Raw genomic sequence first — 19386 nt, forward strand, 5'->3', positions numbered from 1 at the left:
CAGATGTTGGCAATGCGCGGAAGCTTTGTGCCGTGCAGATTCCAAACTAACTAGACTACCTGTTTTGGACCAAAAAGCCCAAAAGCTACTTTGGGATCATGATATATACCCTCTGGCTTCAAGGCACCGACGAAGACGGCAGTTGTCCGTCCGTTCGAACAGATTACACAGTCCTTTCGTCAGAGAGACTGGCCACTAGTTAATTAAAATATGTGGGTCATTTCCCAGTTTCCTGATAGGAATAATTATACCTTCCCACCAAATTCGATAAGGAAGTCCGAGGATATATTTCATGCTGTTAGCACGAAGATGTCTGAACATTCGGTTGTGGAATTTGTCAGGTCTAGGGCCGTAACTCGACACACTGCCAAAGTGCTGCGACGCTCCCATTCAATAAAGCCGATGTTGTATGACAGGGAGCCGTGTGCGTGGAAGAATAGCGGTCAGCACTCAGTGTTTCCGGGTCAGGAAATTTCGTTGATAATACTGCAAGCGTAAACTTCAGCGAAGTGTGCCGCAAAACATTCGGCAAGTACAACTGATCAGTGCAGATGTTACCATGGACAAGGATGCCAGGCACCACTGTACGTGGCGACGGGCCGCAAATATGGGGGATTTTAGTCCACATTTCCAACGATGGGGTGTAGGATTGCAGAGATGATATATATTACTCCCAACTTTCTTGTTTCCTTTTCTTTATTAAAAACCTCGCTTTCACCTGGAGCCTCTTGAATGCTATCAGGTTATCCTGATGGACGGCGCTTGTGCCATTGAAGCTGCCTGCGCCTTTCCCTGATAGCTGATAGCTTGGTCTGTATCTTCAGACCACCATGGCACCGGCGATCGTCTGTATGAACTGGAGGAGTAGGATATCGTTGCTGCTGCTGCATGAGTAACAGTATGAATTGCATCCTGTACCACTTTGTTGGTATCCGTCGCATGACTGGCCACAAAAGTGGCTGCAGAGAGAAAGCCTGCCAGTTACCGTCCCGAAACGATAAACCTGGAGCATGTTCCAGATGTCTGAGTGGAGAGGGAGACCGATAGGAAAATGGTCGATTTCACAAATATCACCATGGACGCACCATTGAATCAGGGATAAGATACTCCGGCTGCAGACTGTGAGATCAATAGTTTAGTACATTCCGTTGGCCGCACTGAAAGGTGTTGCAGTTCCAGTGCTACGTAGGCAGACGTCCAATTTTGAAAGAATGTGTTCTAGTACTCGGCGATACCGAGAGTGTCGCCGCCCCACAAAGGATTATGGGTATTAAAGTCCTCTAATAAGAGGAAGAGGGCAGGTAGCAGTTGCACTGACTAAGAACTCGTGGTAATGGAAAGGTCCATCTGGGAGTAGATAAACATTACATATTGTCATCTGAATTGACAGGTAGATACTAACGGCCACGGCCTCTACTGCAGTGGTAAGGGGCACCTGCTCACTAGAAATATCAAAGCGTATGACTGTGGAGACCCCACCGAACGCTCTCTTGACGTCAACGCGATTGGTACAGCAGGGTATATAGTTTTTCAGAGCAGGAGGTGTGTTGCTGTAAACAGTGTTTCATGTAGTGCTATTCCAATTGCGGAGTAAGCAGCCATTAAATGAGTAAGTTCGGTCGGATGGTAGTCGTTACAGTTCCATTGAAGGAGCTTTGGAGTCAGGTTTGAGAAAGTCGCAAATGGGAAATATAGGTGTAATAACTTCGCTACCAGGTCTTAGTTTACTCGATTGTACGATCTGTCTTCAGTGCGTATAGGCTCGACCTCTGCAAGGTTAGGGAGCGGAATTTCCAAAGCCTCAGAAAGTAGTTTACCTTTCTGCTTATCCCTCTTATCCTTGTGAAACTTCGATTTCTGTAAATATTTCCCCTTTTTATCTTCTGGGAGTGAAGAGGAGCGTACTTTCTTTCTTCGGCGTGCAGCCTGTGGCCGTTGGTCCCTTTTTTGAGAGGCGAACACCTTGACAGGTGTCCTCGTTCCCGACGACGCCAGAGGCTGACTAGACATCTCTGGCCGTACCTATGATGTGGGAGCCACCAGTGCCATTGATGCAGGTGGCGAGGGAGCTCATATTCCCTCCCCCAACTCCAGGGCAGGCCCTGGAGTATGACCAGGGCCAGGAGCTGTCGTGTGAGACCTTGTCAGTGTGAGGTATGGACTGTGACAATCGCAGAATTTGAGACCATATCAATCGGACGAAGTATTTCAAACTTTTTCTTTGCTTCTTGATAAGAAAGGCGGTTAAGCGTTTTATACTTTTGAATTTTCTTCTCCCTTTTGAACACTGAGCATTGCGGTGAGCGAGGTGGGTGCAGTTCTGGACAGTTGACACATTGTGGGGGTTGGTCGCAAGGGCTGCCCTCATCAGGAGGACGATATGTGCCCAAACCTTTTCCACCCGAAACATTTCATCAGAGGAGGAAAATAAGGCCTGACATCACACCTCTAAACCATAACCATAACATTCTCAGGCAAAATGTTGCCTTCGAAGGCTGGGATAACTTCGCAAGTGTCCACTCTATTATCCTTCGGTCCCCTGTGGATGGAGTAGTGTTAGACCCCGACGGAAGATAACACCTTGAGTTATATTGAGCTTTTCATTAGGAGAAATGGTGACTGTTATATCTCCTATCCTTATACAAGTCTGAGGTGCCCGCGATTGATTGACATGCGATGTTTGGATCAGCAAAGATCCGCTTTTTATCCTCTCTATTGCAGCAACCTCTCCAAACCGATCTTCAATATCTTCAACAAAAAACAGTGGCTTCATTGTAGCGGAAGATTCGCCATTAGTTCGGGAACAAACCAAGAACTCGGCAAACAGTCCACTTCCATTTCTCCTTGCCTGGCTCTCGTCTTGAGCTATGGTCAAATACGGAAATGCCATAGGATTGTAAACCTCTGCATTAAATTCACTGTTCCTAACGGTTGAGAAGGCCGTATTGGCACGGCCAACGATAAGTTTGATCCATTTCATTGCAAATCATCCACCCCGAAGCCACTCCGATTGGAGGCTTCCCCCGTGGGCACCACCCTGCGAAGGAAAAGGCCACCTTGCACAGTAGCCGTTGCCTGGAATCCTGGTACCCCTAAATGGATTGATACCTACTCCTTGGCTGACGCAATGAGGTTACGGCTCAAGCACCGGCAGTGCGACCTCTGCGTTGTCAGGGAGCTACCAGCGAGAGACCATACGGCAACCCTACCACGACAGACTGGTTACCGCGTTGTATTTAACGTGCAAAGATACATCCACTTGATTGATAGTTGCAAACGATAACAGTGCACAGTGTAGAGTTAATGTACGACAGTAAGGCGTCCTCCCTCACTTAGCCCGCACTTCTGTAAAATTTGGAAAGTGGAGGTAAAACCCAAAATGGGGACCAGAATTTAGAAACTAAAAAAGGTGAAGGAAAAAGCGTTGAAAAAGTGGAAAGAGCGGTAACCTTCAGAAGTCCAAAGAATAGTCAAAATACCAAGGTAAAAGCCATAGGTAAGGAATGACTACAGGTCAATTCTAGCCTCCGACACCACAGGGGGTAGAGTGGTAGAATTTCATGGATTTTCTGTTTTAGCAGATTATTAGTACTGAGATCATAGCTATAGCCATTATTGAATGAAATGGATTTGATCGTAACTTTGTTTGAAATGCTGGAACATACGAGGCGATGATATATGAAATTGGAAGCCTGTTTTGGGAACTTTCAAAGAATACATATTGGATTTGTAAATGCTATGTAAGTGTTTCTTTGTACTAATATCTAGGTTCATATCCCGGGAATTTATAGTGGAGCCTCGCAGTCCCGTTGATCATGAAATACCTTGGGACAATGTAAATAGTGTCAAAGTGCAAACATAAGAGTGTTGGTAAGCAAAGGTCGCAGAACATCATAAGGGCTTACGTTTGTCATTAACATCTTTTCGTATTTTAGTTTATCAATAAGCGTACATGGAAGCATATGCCATGCAACGTAACATTTTCACAATCGTCCCATTAATGTGTGAGGAATATCTACGTATACAGGCACACACAAAATAGCTTAACTGCATGGCAGAGAGTACTGAACAAGCTACCACATGTTGGGGTATCGTCCCTTTCTAAAAATGTATTTAGATTGGAATGAATGACAGCTTACGTGCTGTAATTAGTGTGTATTCACAGCCTCTACTTAATAGTGGTTCTTGAAACCTTGTTAATAGGCTTTCGCTGGATAATTTGCGTCTGTCTTCTAGCATCTGCCAATTCAATTTTTTTCAACAATTCTGTGACGCTTTCTCATGAGATAAACGTGTGTCACCATTCGTGTTATCTTTCTTTGCGTATTTTTAGTATCTCCTGTTAGTCCTGTCTGGTATGGGTCCAACACACTTGAGCATTTTATAAAATGGAATGCCGAAGAGATTTGTTAGCAGTTTCCTTTGTACCTGACTGCATTTTCGCAGCATCTCTTCTCTGTGTCCGATCGAATGTCATCACTCCATCGTATATACCTATTAATCTTTACTCCCACGTTCTTGTATGAGATGACCGATTTCAATTATCAGTCACTTCTAACAAAGCAAGACTTATGAGCTTCTAGATCAACTAAAACCTACGGCACAACTCTGGGTCAGCTGAAAGGTACGTTTTCACCTTCATTAGGGTAACAGTTATTCCAATTTTGATAACATAGTATGAGAGTTATGACGTAAGGAAAGTGCATTATACTCTCAAACGTTTACGAAATTATTTTCCGTTTCAAAATTATCTAGAATGTAACAAAACACTTTTTGCGTGTAACTATCTGAACGCGTAATATTACGAAAAATGTTCGGGTATAGATTTAAACGTACAGAAATCTGTATTCAGGAGCAGTTATCTATAAAAACCGTAATTAAATTTCATTTCATTTACACAGTTTGTAACAAACGTCTCAGTATTCACTAAAATTCCGAATTTCAAATTTTCTATGGGAAGGCTTAATTTATTAATCATCACGCAAATAGCCTACACTACACTCAAGACCACGTAATTACTTTCACCAGAAATATGAGGGGCGCTCAGTAAGCATAGCAATACATTTTTTCTCAGTCAGCTTCGGGTCAAAAATTGTGGAATTTGCTGTGGGACGTCGTGGAATACTCCTGCTTCAGCCCCTACAGTTCTGACAGGTGGCGGGGCTATCAGTAGCCTTCAACATGGCGTCTGTAACAGAGGTGCGTTCCAAACAGAGAGCTGTCATTCAGTATCGTTTATCGGGAAACCACAGCTTTGCACATATTCATAGGCACTTGCAGAATACCTACGGAGACATAGCAGTGAACAAAAACACGGTGAGTTGGTGGGCGACGCGACTGTAATCATCACAGCATGGCCGAACAAACGTGTCCGATCTCCCGCTTACCAGCAAGCCACACACAGCTGTGACTCCTGAAATGTTGGAACGTGCGGACACACTCATTCGAGGAGATCGACGGATCACAAACACCTCGTTGCTCAGCTGGACGTCTGTTGGTCTTACTTGTCCACCAGTTGGAGTACTCAGAGGTATGCGCCCGCTGGGTACGTCGCTGCCTAACAGAAGACTACAAAGAGCAACGAAGTACCATCTGTACGTAACTGCTTGCTCGTTACGAGACTGATCGCGACAATTTTCTGTCGAACACAGCAACAGACGATGAAAGATGGGTTTCATCACTTTCGATCCGGAAACAAAACGGCAGGCCATGGGGTGGCGCCTCACCACCTCTCCTCCGGAAAAAAAGTTTCAAAGCCGCACCGTCAGCCGGTAGAGCCATGGTGACGGCGTTCTGGCCTCTGAAGGGATCATTGCTTGATCTCCCCCCTCACGTTGCAACGGTCTACTGAAGTGTATTGGCCACCCTTAGTAAATTGAAGAAACAACTTCAGCGTGTTCGTCGCCACGGAAATGCAAATGAACTAGTGCTCCATGACAATGCAATGCCTCCCACAAGACTGCACGCCCGAGAGGAGCTCACGAAACGTCACCGGACTGTTCTTTCCACATCCACCCTACAGCCGGGATGTCGCAACTTTCCAACTTTCATGTGTTTCGGGCCAATGAAGGATGCATTTCCGCGAGAAGCATTACGTGGATGATGGGGAAGTTTATTGATGCAGCCAGACTTCGGCTCTGACGTCAGCCGGTAAGAGTGGTTACTTTCCCAGTAACGTGGCTTAGGGCCGTCTTACTGAACGGACATGTTTGAAAAATATGGTTTTTTAGCCCTAAAATGTGGGGGATAATATGGTGTATTGGAATCCCCAAGAAAAACAAATGTTGTTGTTTGTTGTGGGGTCTAAGACTGGTTTGATGCAGCTCTCAATGCTACTCTATCCTGTGCAAGCTTCTTCATCTCCCAGTAGCTACTGCAACCCACATCCCTTTTTGAATCTGCTTAGTGTATTCGTCTCTTTGGTCTCCCTCTACGATTTTTACCCTCCACGCTGCCCATCAACACTAAATTGGTGATCCCTTGATGCCTCAGAACATGTCCTACCAACCGACCCCTTCTTCTAGTCAAGTTGTGCCACAAACTCCTCCCCAATTCTATTCAATACCTCCTTATTAGTTATGTGATCTATCCATCTAATCTTCAGCATTCTTCTGTAGCACCACATTTCGAAAGCTTCTATTCTCTTCTTGTCCAAACTATTTGTCGTCCATGTTTCACTTCCATACATGGCTACACTCCATACAAATACTTTCAGAAACGACTTCCTGACACTTAAATCTGTACTCGAAGTTAACAAATTTCTCTTCTTCAGAAACGCTTTCCTTGCAATTGCCAGTCTACATTTTATATCCTCTCTACTTCGACCATCATCAGTTATTTTGCTCCCCAAATAGCAAAACTCCTTTACTACTTTAAGTATCTCATTTTCTAATCTAATTCCCTCAGCGTCACCCGAGTTAACTCGACTATATTCCATTATCCTCGTTTTGCTTTTGTTGATGTTCATCTTACATCTTCCTTTCAAGACACTGTCCATTCCGTTTCTTCCAAATCCTTTGCAGTCTCTGACAGAATTACAATGCCATCGACGAACCTTAAAGTTTTTATTTCTTCTCCATGGATTTTAATACCCATATGCTTTCAAAAAAAAGTATGCTGCGTTACTTTATCTCGGTCTAAAAATTTACTATTACAATATGTTAACGAGTCTTGTGACGTTCCATATTTTCAAAATTCTTAATTTTATTTTAGAGCTACATAAAGTATCCTTTATACTGTTTTGATTATCAGTTTTTTGTAACTATAGAAAGGTAATATCTGCCTTAATCTCTCCTGTGTTGCATAAACCACGTCTTATTGTAACATTCGACAAGTTCTAGTACATCGTGCAAAATGCTGTTTTACATACACACAAACGTTATAAAAAATTGTGAGCAAACAGGTCTCTCTCCTATTAGAAACCATATGTAGCGCTTTAGTATGTATGACATGCCAAATATGAAATGAATCATGAAGAAATATTAAGAAATATACATACTAAGATGGTATCTGTTCTTTCGGACATGTCCGAAAGAACAGATACCATCTTAGTAAATATATAGTTAAGGCTCACCGGCCACTTGACCATCTTCTTCTTCTGTGCGAATGCACAAACAGTGCCCGAACTCTTACGGGAATCGGCAACGCGCCGCGAGTAATGAGTATAATGGGCGGGGGACACTACGAATGTAGTGCGGGACAATACGTTGGGAGGACGACGGTTCAATCCCGCGTCCGGCCATCCTGATTTAGGTTTTCCGTGATTTCCCTAAATCGCTCCAGGTAAATGCCGGGATGGTTCCTTTGAAAGGACACGGCCGACTTCCTTCCCCATCCTTCCCTAATCCGATGAGACCGATAACCTCGCTGTCTAGCCTCCTTCCCCAAACAATCCAACCCAACCCCAACAATACGTTGAGAATGTGGGTTTCGCGGGAGGCGTGCCAGAGATAAATTCCTGCAGTCGCACTGTCCTCTGTGTCCTCGGTGGCACAGATGGATAGAGCGTCTGCGATGTAAGCAGGAGATCCTGGATTCGAGTCCCGGTCGGGGCACACATTTTCATCTGTCCCCGTTGACGTATGTCAATGCCTGTAAGAAGCTAAGGGTGTTCATTTCATTGTAATTAAGAAATATTGTCGTGACTGGCAAGTAAACAACTTGTCGACGTATTCAACCCCTAATTCGACGACAACCGCCGCAGATTCAATGAAGGAAAGATGAAAATCATTCGCGATGAATATTCATCAGATTTAATTCCGAATGGCTTTTATTTCCTTGATTTCTACATATCTTTGCGCCACAAAGATGCTTCCGACGCCCTCCCTGTCAATTTAGCTCCTATATTCCACGGGTACATAACCAACTTAGACGAGAACGTGGGCACTGACACTGAAGCCCTGAAGGCCAGTGCTGTATAGAGAAGTATTTTTTAGAACCGTAAGATTTTCTGCACCTTTTTTTGGACCTTTGGTGTATCCCATGGGGCCGCGGACCTTGCGGAAGGTCCCCCCACAGAGTTGTTTGTGCTGCTGGCAGTTCAGGTCCCGGGGCCAGGGCGGGCAGCGTTTGTGGCGCTTGGTGGCGAAGCAGGGCCTCCACTGTCGGCAGGGGCCGTCACACTGGTACCAGTGCTGCCTGTAGAGGTGCACCTCCTCGTGGAACCGGTGGAACTCCTCGATGTCCGTGCCCGCCTCCCGGTTGATTCGCCGCGCGTGCTTCTGGAACTCCGGCCCGTGCCCGTACACGTTGCAGTCTCTTTTGTAGACCATAAGGTACGCGTGGATCATCTCGTGCTGCAACACGACAGAAATGCACCTGGAGGCCAAAGGGTCTCTGGACTCACGTTAAGTTGCTCCATCAGTAGTAATATCACAAATTGAGTCCGCCTTGATGCAAACACCATGTTATTTATTTCTTTATTATCCCAAACTAGTTTCGGCGACAAGTATCACCATCATCAGTGGGATTCTTTTTTAAATTTTATTTATTGTATGCTACAGCATGTTTCTAGCTATTATTGGCGCTGTTTATGACATATTTTCTATGCTCTTCTTCTGTTGTCGTCTTTTTATACTTAGCGAGCTATCATGTCATGTTCGTTGGATGGTGTGTGGCTGCTTTTTACACAGAAAAACAAAACTTTTACACTTTGTTTCTGATCCATAATCTTGCGCCATCTTGCTGTTCGCAACAGAAGAAGAGCACAGAAAATACGTCACAAACAGCGCCAATAATAGCTTAAAACATGCTGCAGCATACAATAAATAAGATTTTAAAAAAACCACTGATGATGGTGATATTTGTCGCCGAAACTTGTTTGGTATAATAAAGAAATAAACAAATAACGGTGTTTGCATCAAGGCGGACTCAATTTGTGATATTATTATTTTTCTACGCAAACAGGGACCAAATGGAAGAGTTCCAAGATAATATTATTGTTGCTCCATCAAAAAGTTTAAGGTTTCATTGCCTTAGATTATCTGACATTCACCGAGCGAGGTGGCGCAGTGGTTAGCACACTGGACTCGCATTCGGGAGGACGACGGTTCAATCCCGTCTCCGGCCATCCTGATTTAGGTTTTCCGTGATTTTCCTAAATCGCTTCAGCCAAATGCCGGGATGGTTCCTTTGAAAGGGCACGGCCGATTTCATTCCCCATCCTTCCCTCACCCGAGCTTGCGCTCCGTCTCTAATGACCTCGTTGTCGACGGGACGTTAAACACTAATCTCCTCCTCCTCCTGACATTCATAGATCTCTGTCAAACAGTCGCCTATCAGAAGGCAGGTAGAAGTATCCACCATACAACACAGCACCTTTAAAATCAGATTTCACAAATGACTTCAGTGAGTAGTTTGAATCCTCTGAAAAGTAGCGACTGTAGCCAGATGTCCCAGTTAACATAAATACAACCATCTACGAGTATGTCCAGTGGATGTGAACCTAAGAATGTGGCAGGGCTGAAAAGAAAATGGTTGTAAAGGGAGGAAAGGATGGAAATTAAGGTATAATGCACCGATGGTGACAAGATCATTTAAGTGTCTGAAGTCCCGTAGCCTCCCAGGTCGAAATATTTATTGTTTCGTGACAACTTTTGTAAGTTTATAGCCAACAGCCTTGCCGCAGTGGTAACACCACTTCGCATAAGATAGCCAAAGTTAAGTGTTCTCACACTTGGCTAGCACTTGGATGGATTGCTCTCTGGGTCTGCCAAGCGCTGTGGCAAGTGGGGTGCACTCACTCCTTGTGAGGCCAATTGAGGAGTTACTTAGCTGAGGTATAACGACACCGATCGCGAAAACCCTACAACGGCTGGGAGAGCTGTGTGCTCACCACGTGCCCCTCCATATCCGTATCCGGTGACGCCTAAGGACTGAGGATAACATGGCGGCCGTACTGTTGGGCCTCCAAGGCTCGTATGGATAGTGTTTATTTGAACTTTATCTATAAGCTTCATTGTAGATGAACTGTTGTGTTACTACAGCTATCATTGGTTATGCCAAGTCCAGCATTATAGAGCAATCTTGGTCCACCTCCATTGCATTCCTGACGTTGTGGTTGTTCTTGCTGTGGGTGCCCGCTTGGCATTGCAGACCGGCAGTTCCGTACAGACAGTAGTTGCAATATGTTATTGGTCTTGCTTACTAATGTGTCTTCAAACTAGTTATCCCCTCAGTACTCTGATGGTCAGAGTTTCAGTGTGAAGTTATTAATGTTGTACTGTGGTTCAGAAGGCACTGCCAAAACAGGAAGTAATTGAATTCTTTGAAATCAGTAACAACTTTTGCAATAAACGTGCAGATATGATTCACTAATTACTGTTCTCAATAGACTATGCCGCTGTACACTTTCTAAAATTACCAGCCAAAGAAAATATCGTTAACTCCTTGGAGTGGAGAGACGTAAGGCTGTTGTCGTCTAACATTATGTATGTATTACGAGACGTCAGCTTAAATATGGAGACTGCTCACAAGGAAATCACGTCCTACAGTCTTTGGGTCCAGAGCCCAACAGCCAAGTGCGAGATTTTGGTGGGTAATGTTGAGATTTTCAGTAGTGTCCTTTTTCTTTTTTCAAGCAATGTTAAATAGCAAAAAAGATATAGACTAGTGGTAAACTGGATATCCACTGTATGTATTTGAATAAAAATGTTGAGTCATACCAAGAATGATTATTTATTTAATGGAGAGGACAGTGTTAAGAAACGGGTTGATATAGACCTCATTAAGGGATTAGGATTGATTAATAATATTCAAATTTCAAAGACAACTGGAAATGCTAATTCAAATATCAGTATAAACACTGAATCACGAAACGCAGTGACAGACAACTTTCGTGTTGCCCATGTATGAAATGAGTGTATGGAAACTCAATTTTGACAAAATCTGTAAGCACATTTCATGGCAAGTGTTCAGAGTATGTGAACTGAAGGTGGATGGAGAAGAAACAAATGCAATTACTGATGTCACGTGCATTGGGACAGTACACGGAAACAATAACACGAGTGAAAATGTGTACCGGAGAGGGATTAGAACCCACGATCTCCTGCACTGGCAAGTGTGTTAACCATTGCGACATCTACGACACAGTGTTACCGCAACCGCACACACTCGGCACACCTCACGGCTGACCCACACTCCCACTGAGCACCACCTACCTGCAGCCCCTGTCCATTTCCTCCAGGCTCGCTACACGGACTCCTGCTGGAGGTCGGACGTACTTGTGCATCTGCACTGAAGAAGCTGGATCCATCACTCATCTATGTGTATCATTTACATGAATGAGTGGTAGTGCATGAGTAGTGGGACAGGGGTGGGGGGCATCAGCGTGTTTTGTTAGTGTGGGTTGCCTACATTCAGGGGAAAGTATTCTTTCAGGGCCAAACCTGTTCTTCGATTGACAGGTCCTTAACCTGTTGTCCTGCTAGTAGATTATTCACCCTGGTGGATAATCTGTCCTCCTGAGAAACTATCCCGCCCCCACCCCCCACCCCTCCACCTCATTTAATACGTTGTTCTGTTTCTGCTGTAACACGTCCAAGCACTGTATGACTACAGCTTTGTACACTGCGATACATTTTGTTTTCTCCACAGTGACTTCGAGGTCTGTGTCAGGTTCTACATTGACATTAACACGTTTCGATCCATTGGCTCTGACAAAGTTGGACAGGGTACAGTGTAAACCGTGTTGCTGCTGGTCCCACAACACACACATTGGATGATTGAAATAAAACACAGTCACAACATAAGAAAACTGGAATAGTTTTGTGGCATTGTGAAGCGTTTCCAAACAGCTGTCCGAAGATGACTAATGACCTCTACATTTAAAGTCACCTTTCACAGTGGTAGCAGATGGCTTGGTGTTCAGTTTCGACTGATATACTGTGATCACGTATGTGATCTCTGTTCAATGCTGACCATCCGCAGAAGGTGTTGCCCCTCCACCAAGCCTCTTTCTCCATCTTAAATAAGTGATGTTAGTCAAAAAGAGATCTTCGATGTACTGTAATAAGCATCATATTTGATAGTCTGATCAACCCTGTCTGTGATTGCTATTCCACACCAATCTTCCTTACGTCACCCAACCAAGTCCACAAGATCTCTCCAGATGCACGTATGTCGAGGAGATAAGGATCCCTTATCGGTGTATAGTTTATATTAAAGTGTTGTGATGATACAACAAACTGTTATTAAGAAAGATGTGGTTTATGCTTGATGGAGTTTAAAGAATTTTACGTAAATCTCCTGTGCTATCAATTCAGAAGTATTGTTCTAGTGTCTGAGGTCAGTACCAAGAAGGTATTGTCAAGAGAGAACATAAACACATTATTCCTAAGTCTACACAGTTCTGCACTTCAAGCATGCTACAACGCTGCAGCAGTGTGGCTTCTGATCTATTAGCAGTGTAGAATGCAGTGCTGTAGAATGCAGTGTAGAATGCAGTAGAATGCAGTGTAGAATGCGATACCTCACAAGGGGTGAGTGCACCCTACTTGCCAGAGCGCTTGGAAGACCCAGAGAGCAATCCATCCAAGTGCTAACCAGGTGTGACAGCACTTAACTTTGGCTATCTTATGAGAACTGGTGTAACCTCCAGTGTAAGAAATATACCCTCAGGACATGACATACATTCTCCATGCAAGTTTCTCTACGATAAACTACCTTGCACACCAAAGAAAACATTTATTCTTTGAGACACAAACACTAAATAGGTTTCCAGAGGTGCACGACTTGCCCTCTACCCAGTGATCCACTTGCATGCATTTAGGATAGGACGAACATGAAAAGCATAGTAACAGTCGTCTCGTACCTATATGGAACTGAAGACTCGATTTACGTCCAAGGTTTGGCAAATAAATGGGATACTTTACATACCTCTTCGTTCGTCTAGAGGAGTGTACCGAAACAGATTCCTCGTCGATGGACCTGTTTCATCACACATGAGTTGGAAGTCCTCTGATGACTGTGGTTTGGAGTGGTTTGCTGTTAACGATCCCAGGTAGATAGTGCTCTAAGTCACATACAAACACACAGTTGTATACGAGTCGGTTGTAGGCTATACCACACAACTGATGCACCCCAAGAGAACAACGAAAAGAAATGGTTAAACGTGTGATAAATGACCTGTAGCAACATCTCCCTCTCTCCCTCTCAACCGATCACTCCATCTACTTCCTATCGTCCTTTAACGCAGATCCCTGTAAGTTTAGAGGCAGATGGGTCTCTTTTCCAGGAACGCATCAAAGAAACAGTTGACTTGCATGTATCACTATTACCTCAATAGACGTACAGTAGAACATTGCCACACAGCAGCTGTTTGTTAGCTGACGCTGTTAAGGTTGTGATTGGGGGAGAGTACAGACAAGCATATTGTAAATGCTATTTGTTAGGGTTTAAAACATCTAAATGATTCTGCACAGGGTCAAACACGCGATACATTCTTTAGCTGTATACTGCAGCCGGTAATAAAACGCCCTTTAGCTAAGAACATTTTATAAAAATTTATAAGGCAATTGCCGATAACTTTAGGGTCACACCTGGACTTGTGATCTGACATACACAACTTTATTACTCTACTCTTGGCAGTCATTCACGTTAAGGATTCGATTCCAACCGTCTTATCGCTGTAGACGGAGAATGACTGTTTCTCTGGTTCCTGGGGCTTCCGTGTCAACGTTTTCTCGTATCCTCTTGCTGTTGCATATCGTTCTCATGTACAAGACAGCAAGCAGAACACATGGAAGTACTTCCTCAGTACTCCCACATTTCAGAGTATTTTACCTTAATTGATACGTATTTTTCGTAATTTTATCCATTTTATGTCACTTCTATCCATCCCATACGATCACGACATCACTTCTCGTTCCATATTCTAAAATTGCTTGTAAATGTAGGACAGTTGCCAAGACCTAGCGCAAATACATTTTTTTTCTGGTCGGATAGAATAGCATAGCACTGTACTGGAATGCATCCAGTCACCTGCAGCCACATATTCTACAGTTGCAGTGTGTGTGCGCTCTGTTTTCTGCATGTCTGTTCTGTGAATGTGTCGCAGATGCAGACAGGATGCAGAAGGTGGTAGATACAGCATTCTCCGGTTTATGCTCAGTTCAGACTTAAACTGGGACGATCACACTGACTAAGTTACAGGGAGGGCGGGTAAGGGACAGTTTCAAAATGCAGAACGATTGTCTAAAGCTGTAGCAGATAGGTTCGAAAAAGGTGACACATTTCAGGATATGAGAGTGACATGAATATGATTCACCAGTGGATGTAATCATTAAAAGACAGCCGCGCGGGATTAGCCGAGCGGTCTGGGGCGCTGCAGTCATGGACTGTGCGGCTGGTCCCGGCGGCGGTTCGAGTCCTCCCTCGGGCATGGTTGCTTGTGTGTTTGTCCTTACGATAATTTAGCTTAAGTAGTGTGTAAGCTTAGGAACGATGACCTTAGCAGTTAAGTCCCATAAGATTGCACACACATTTGAACATTGAAAGACATCTCCATAGGATCCAATGTAAGTACGTGGTTGAATCAAGAAACTTGATTCCAAATCTAAGACAGTATCCCCATCAGAAAGCATAACGCTATCAGTGACTCTTGTGGGTGCCTGGAGAGCCAAGACCACTTTTTATGCAGAGTGACAGTAACAGTCTTTGTGATCATGTTTTTAATAGCGTGGTCCTTATGCGAAATGTATATTGCCAGCGGTAGAATACTTCTTTGGTCAGTTTCAGATGTCAGTTGTCCACAGTGCTCCTCGAAAAGAACATCTTCTTCCCTCCAGGGGTTCCCATTTGAACTATGTGGTGAGTGTAATCCATTGACAAAGAAAAATTTATGGCCATGCGATGTGACTCATGATAAATGTAACTGATCAGTCTATTAATTTGTTATCAGTGACATGCCGTCTGGCGGGTTGAGATGATGGCTAGGGCATCATGCATATGATTCCAGACTTGGTGTTTTTTTCGTTAGGACGATATCAAGATATCTTTTAACGATATTTGAATCTCTCGTCTACACAGGGAGAGACGACCATCAGATGTATTACCGAATTTATAAAGTCATGAAACTTATATTTACAACTTCTCTGTGATGTTACATTAAGAGAGTCAAAGTGAGGACCCGTCCTGTGAGAGTGGTAGATCTTAGCACTCCGTCATGAGCCAAAAATGAATTTAATATTCTAGTTCTGTGATGCACGTCAAGACAGATAGGAGAAGATATTTTTTTGCCTGCTTAGAGAATGGATAGAGGGAATATAGCCCATGCCATAGTCCTGTACAGGACTTCAACAACGAGTAACGATAAGACCCCGGGAGTAGACAACATTCCATTAGAACTACTGAAGGCCTTGGGAGAGCCAGTCCTGACAAAACTCTACCAACTGGTGAGCAAGATGTATGAGACAGGCGAAATACCCTCAGACTTAAAGAAGAACATAGTAATTCCAATCCCAAAGAAAGCTGGTGTTGACAGATGTGAAAATTACCGAACTATCAGTTTAATAAGTCACAGCTGAAAAATACTAACGCGAATTCTTTACAGATAAATGGAAAAACTGTTAGAATCCGTCCTTGGGGAAGATCAGTTTGGATTCCGTAGAAATGTTGGAACACGTGAGGCAATACTGACCTTACGACTTATTTTAGAAGAAAGATTAAGGAAAGGCAAACCTACATTTCCAGCATTTGTAGACTTAGAGAAAGCTTTTGACAATGTTGACTGGAATATTCTCTTTCAAATTCTAAAGGTGACAGGGGTAGGATACAGGGAGCGAAAGGCTATTTACAATTTGTGCAGAAACCAGATGGCAGTTATAAGAGTCGAGGGGCACGAAAGGGAAGCAGTGGTTGGGAAGGGAGTGAGACAGGGTTGTAGCCTCTCCCCGATGTTATTGAATCTGTATATTGAGCAAGCAGTGAAGGAAACAAAAGAAAAATTCTGAATAGGTATTAAAATCCATGGAGAAGAAATAAAAACTTCGAGGTTCGCCGACGACGTTGTAATTCTGTCAGAGACAGCAAAGGACTTGGAAGAGCAGTTGAACGGAATGGACAGTGTCTTGAAAGGAGGATATAAGATGAACATGAACAAAAGCAAAACGAGGATAATGGAATGTAATCGAATTAAGTCGGGTGATGCTGAGGGAATTAGATTAGGAAATGAGTCACTTAAAGTAGTAAAGGAGTTTTGCTCTTTGGGGAGCAAAATAACTGATGATGGCCGAAGTAGAGAGGATATAAAATGTAGACTGACAATGGCAAGGAAAGCGTTTCTGAAGAAGGGAAATTTGTTAACATCGAGTATAGATTTAAGTGTCAGGAAGTCATTTCTGAAAGTATTCGTATGGAGTGTAGCCATGTATGGAATTGAAACATGGACGATAAATAGTCTAGGCCAGAAGACAATAGAAGCTTTCGAATTGTGGTGCTACAGAAGAATGCTGAAGATTCGATGGGTAAATCACATAACTAATGAGGAGGTATTGAATAGGATTGGGGAGAAGAGGAGTTTGTGGCACAACTTGACAAGAAGAAGGGACCGGTTGGTAGGGCATGTTCTGAGGCATCAGGGGATCACAAATTTAGCATTGAAGGGCAGCGTGGAGGGTAAAAATCGTAAAGGGAGACCAAGAGATGAATACACTAAGCAGATTCAGAAGGATGTAGATTGCAGTAGGTACTGGGAGATGAAGCAGCTTGCACAGGATAGAGTAGCATGGAGAGCTGCATCAAACCAGTCTCAGGACTGAAGACCACAACAACAACAACGATAACGACGTATAAACGAGTGTATTGTTCGAAAATAACTCGTATAATAGAAAGGAATCTACAGTTCACGTGAGAAATTCGGTGTGTATTGTCAACAACATCGCTGTGTCAGATTGGGAAAAGTAGATTTTTCAAACTGGCGGGTCCATGTCAGCGTGGAATTGTCTAGAACAGTGGTTCCCAACAGGTGGTCCGCGGACCCCCAGCCGTCCGCGAGCTATGCCACAAGGGTCCGCAAGCTGGTATTAGAGTAAAAAATATATTAAATATATTTCGTATGATAACAAATTTTTTGCGTTGGCCGCTTGCTGCATGAGCAGAGCTTTAGCGAACGCTAACTTCTGCGTCTACCATCTTCCTAGAGCCGACTGACACTAGCACACTCTAGCGCAAAACTAGAATTAGATAGAGGCAAACAGTTCTGCTGTATGCCATTAGACTGCACGCGCTGCCTCTTTGCAGCTGACAACTGACAGTCACTTTACACAGAATATCGCATTTTAGACGACAATCGGCCATTGTTAATTTATCATAGACCGTGTTGTTTACATATTCAGTATTCAGTATTAAAACAGTAGTGTTTGCAAAGCATTCATGAAAAACAAATATAGAAATCGGCTCGGTATGCGGTCGGATTTCAGAGTGAAAGTTTCAAGCTTGGAACCTAATATTTCAGAAATAATGGACTCAAAGTTCAGACTGAACTCATCTCATTAAGAACTGAAAATCAAAACTAACTGTATACTGATGAATTACTCTGTTGTAACTGTATTTTTTTCAAATAAATAATACTTTGTATGAAATGTGTTTTCTTATTTTTCACACGTCTACTCAATGCAATCTCAAGTATAGTACACTTGAAAGACCAATACAATCAGTTTTAATTTTTTCCTGTAATTTTCAGTTCATACTCAATTTTTATTTTTTTAAGGAGTTTGTTACACTAAACACCCAGATTTGAAGACAAAGATTTTGAGCTATAATAAAAAATTTAAGAATAACAAGAATGGCTGAATTGAAAAAGTTTTAAGCTCAATATATTTTCAATAATGAATATGTCAATATTTTTTCTAAATATCAAAAATAGGAAACGTATAAAAAGACTCTTAATTGGGCTTTTTTAGGTACTTGATACTGTGATATGACAAGGTACCAATCATGCTCGATGAGGGGGTCCTCGAGAAAATTTTGTTGAGAACCCCTGGTGTAGAACTACTGTACACGTCCAGGCTGCAGTTGCTTGTTTCACAGTGCACTGCAGCTGGCTGCAGCGGCAGTCACGAGGAGTCGGGAACCGGAAGTAACGGATTACCTTAGCCTGGGCCGTGTACAAAGAATGTGTCAACCTGTCCGATCCCTCCCGCGGCAGCGACGGCTGGCGAAGTGACCAGTGTGCAGGGTGAGCGCGACAGAGGCGCACGTGTGTGTGTGCTGCGTGAGGGAAGATTCAAAATAATGGATGTTTGTGCTGGTCGTATTGATAACATCCGAATTCCTACCACTTCAATCATTCCCGGATGCCCTCCCTGGCCTGGGGTAGTGCACTCTTGCATACACGCACGTCGACGACTTCGGCAGTGGCTACAGTTTCCTCCGATCCCTGAACGTCGCTGCTGGCGGTGAACGAGAGGATAGGCGCCCTGTGTGTGAACGTCTGGGAGGTGAGCGTGCTGGATGTTCGACTGTTTCAGCAGTCACCAACACCTACCCACGGCAACTACTGCTACAGACTGGCTCGTGGTTTACGTGTGTCGTGTTTAGCGCTTCTCCGTACATCACAGTGGACTCTTGTCTTGCAGTGGTATTTGCTGTTGTCTCTATTCTATCACGCAGTAGAACCTTCCTCCCTCCTTCCAAATATAGTGGAGAGAACCGATTTAGGAAGTCTGTAGCACTTTTAAATCCCAATCGCGACGTCAAAGTCCCTATTGATCAATTTATTGTTTCCAACAGTTGTATTGCGTGCACACATTCGTTTGGTACGAATGTATGGCCGCATGGCCGGCGGGGGTGTGTGTCTCTCTCTCTCAGCCAGCACCCTGCAGTAGGTAGATGACGCCCTTCATCATCGCGAATTGTGTGATTGTCAGAATTTTTTTTTTCACCACATAT

The 19386-nt window shown here is 43.7% G+C and overlaps 1 protein-coding gene across 1 annotated transcript in view; it reads right to left on the reverse strand.

Moving 5' to 3' along the window:
* Nucleotides 1-8366: 8366 nt before the first annotated feature.
* Nucleotides 8367-19386, reverse strand: part of LOC126484674 (DNA-dependent metalloprotease dvc-1-like) — a 56177-nt gene continuing 45157 nt past the window's right edge. The window contains exon 3 of the mRNA XM_050108268.1: nt 8367-8795. Within this exon, the coding sequence (XP_049964225.1) occupies nt 8367-8795 (429 nt within the window). The remainder of the gene's footprint in view (nt 8796-19386) is intronic.

The sequence above is a fragment of the Schistocerca serialis genome, chromosome 6, assembly GCF_023864345.2.
Source record: "Schistocerca serialis cubense isolate TAMUIC-IGC-003099 chromosome 6, iqSchSeri2.2, whole genome shotgun sequence".
Classification (NCBI taxonomy): Eukaryota; Metazoa; Arthropoda; class Insecta; order Orthoptera; family Acrididae; genus Schistocerca; species Schistocerca serialis.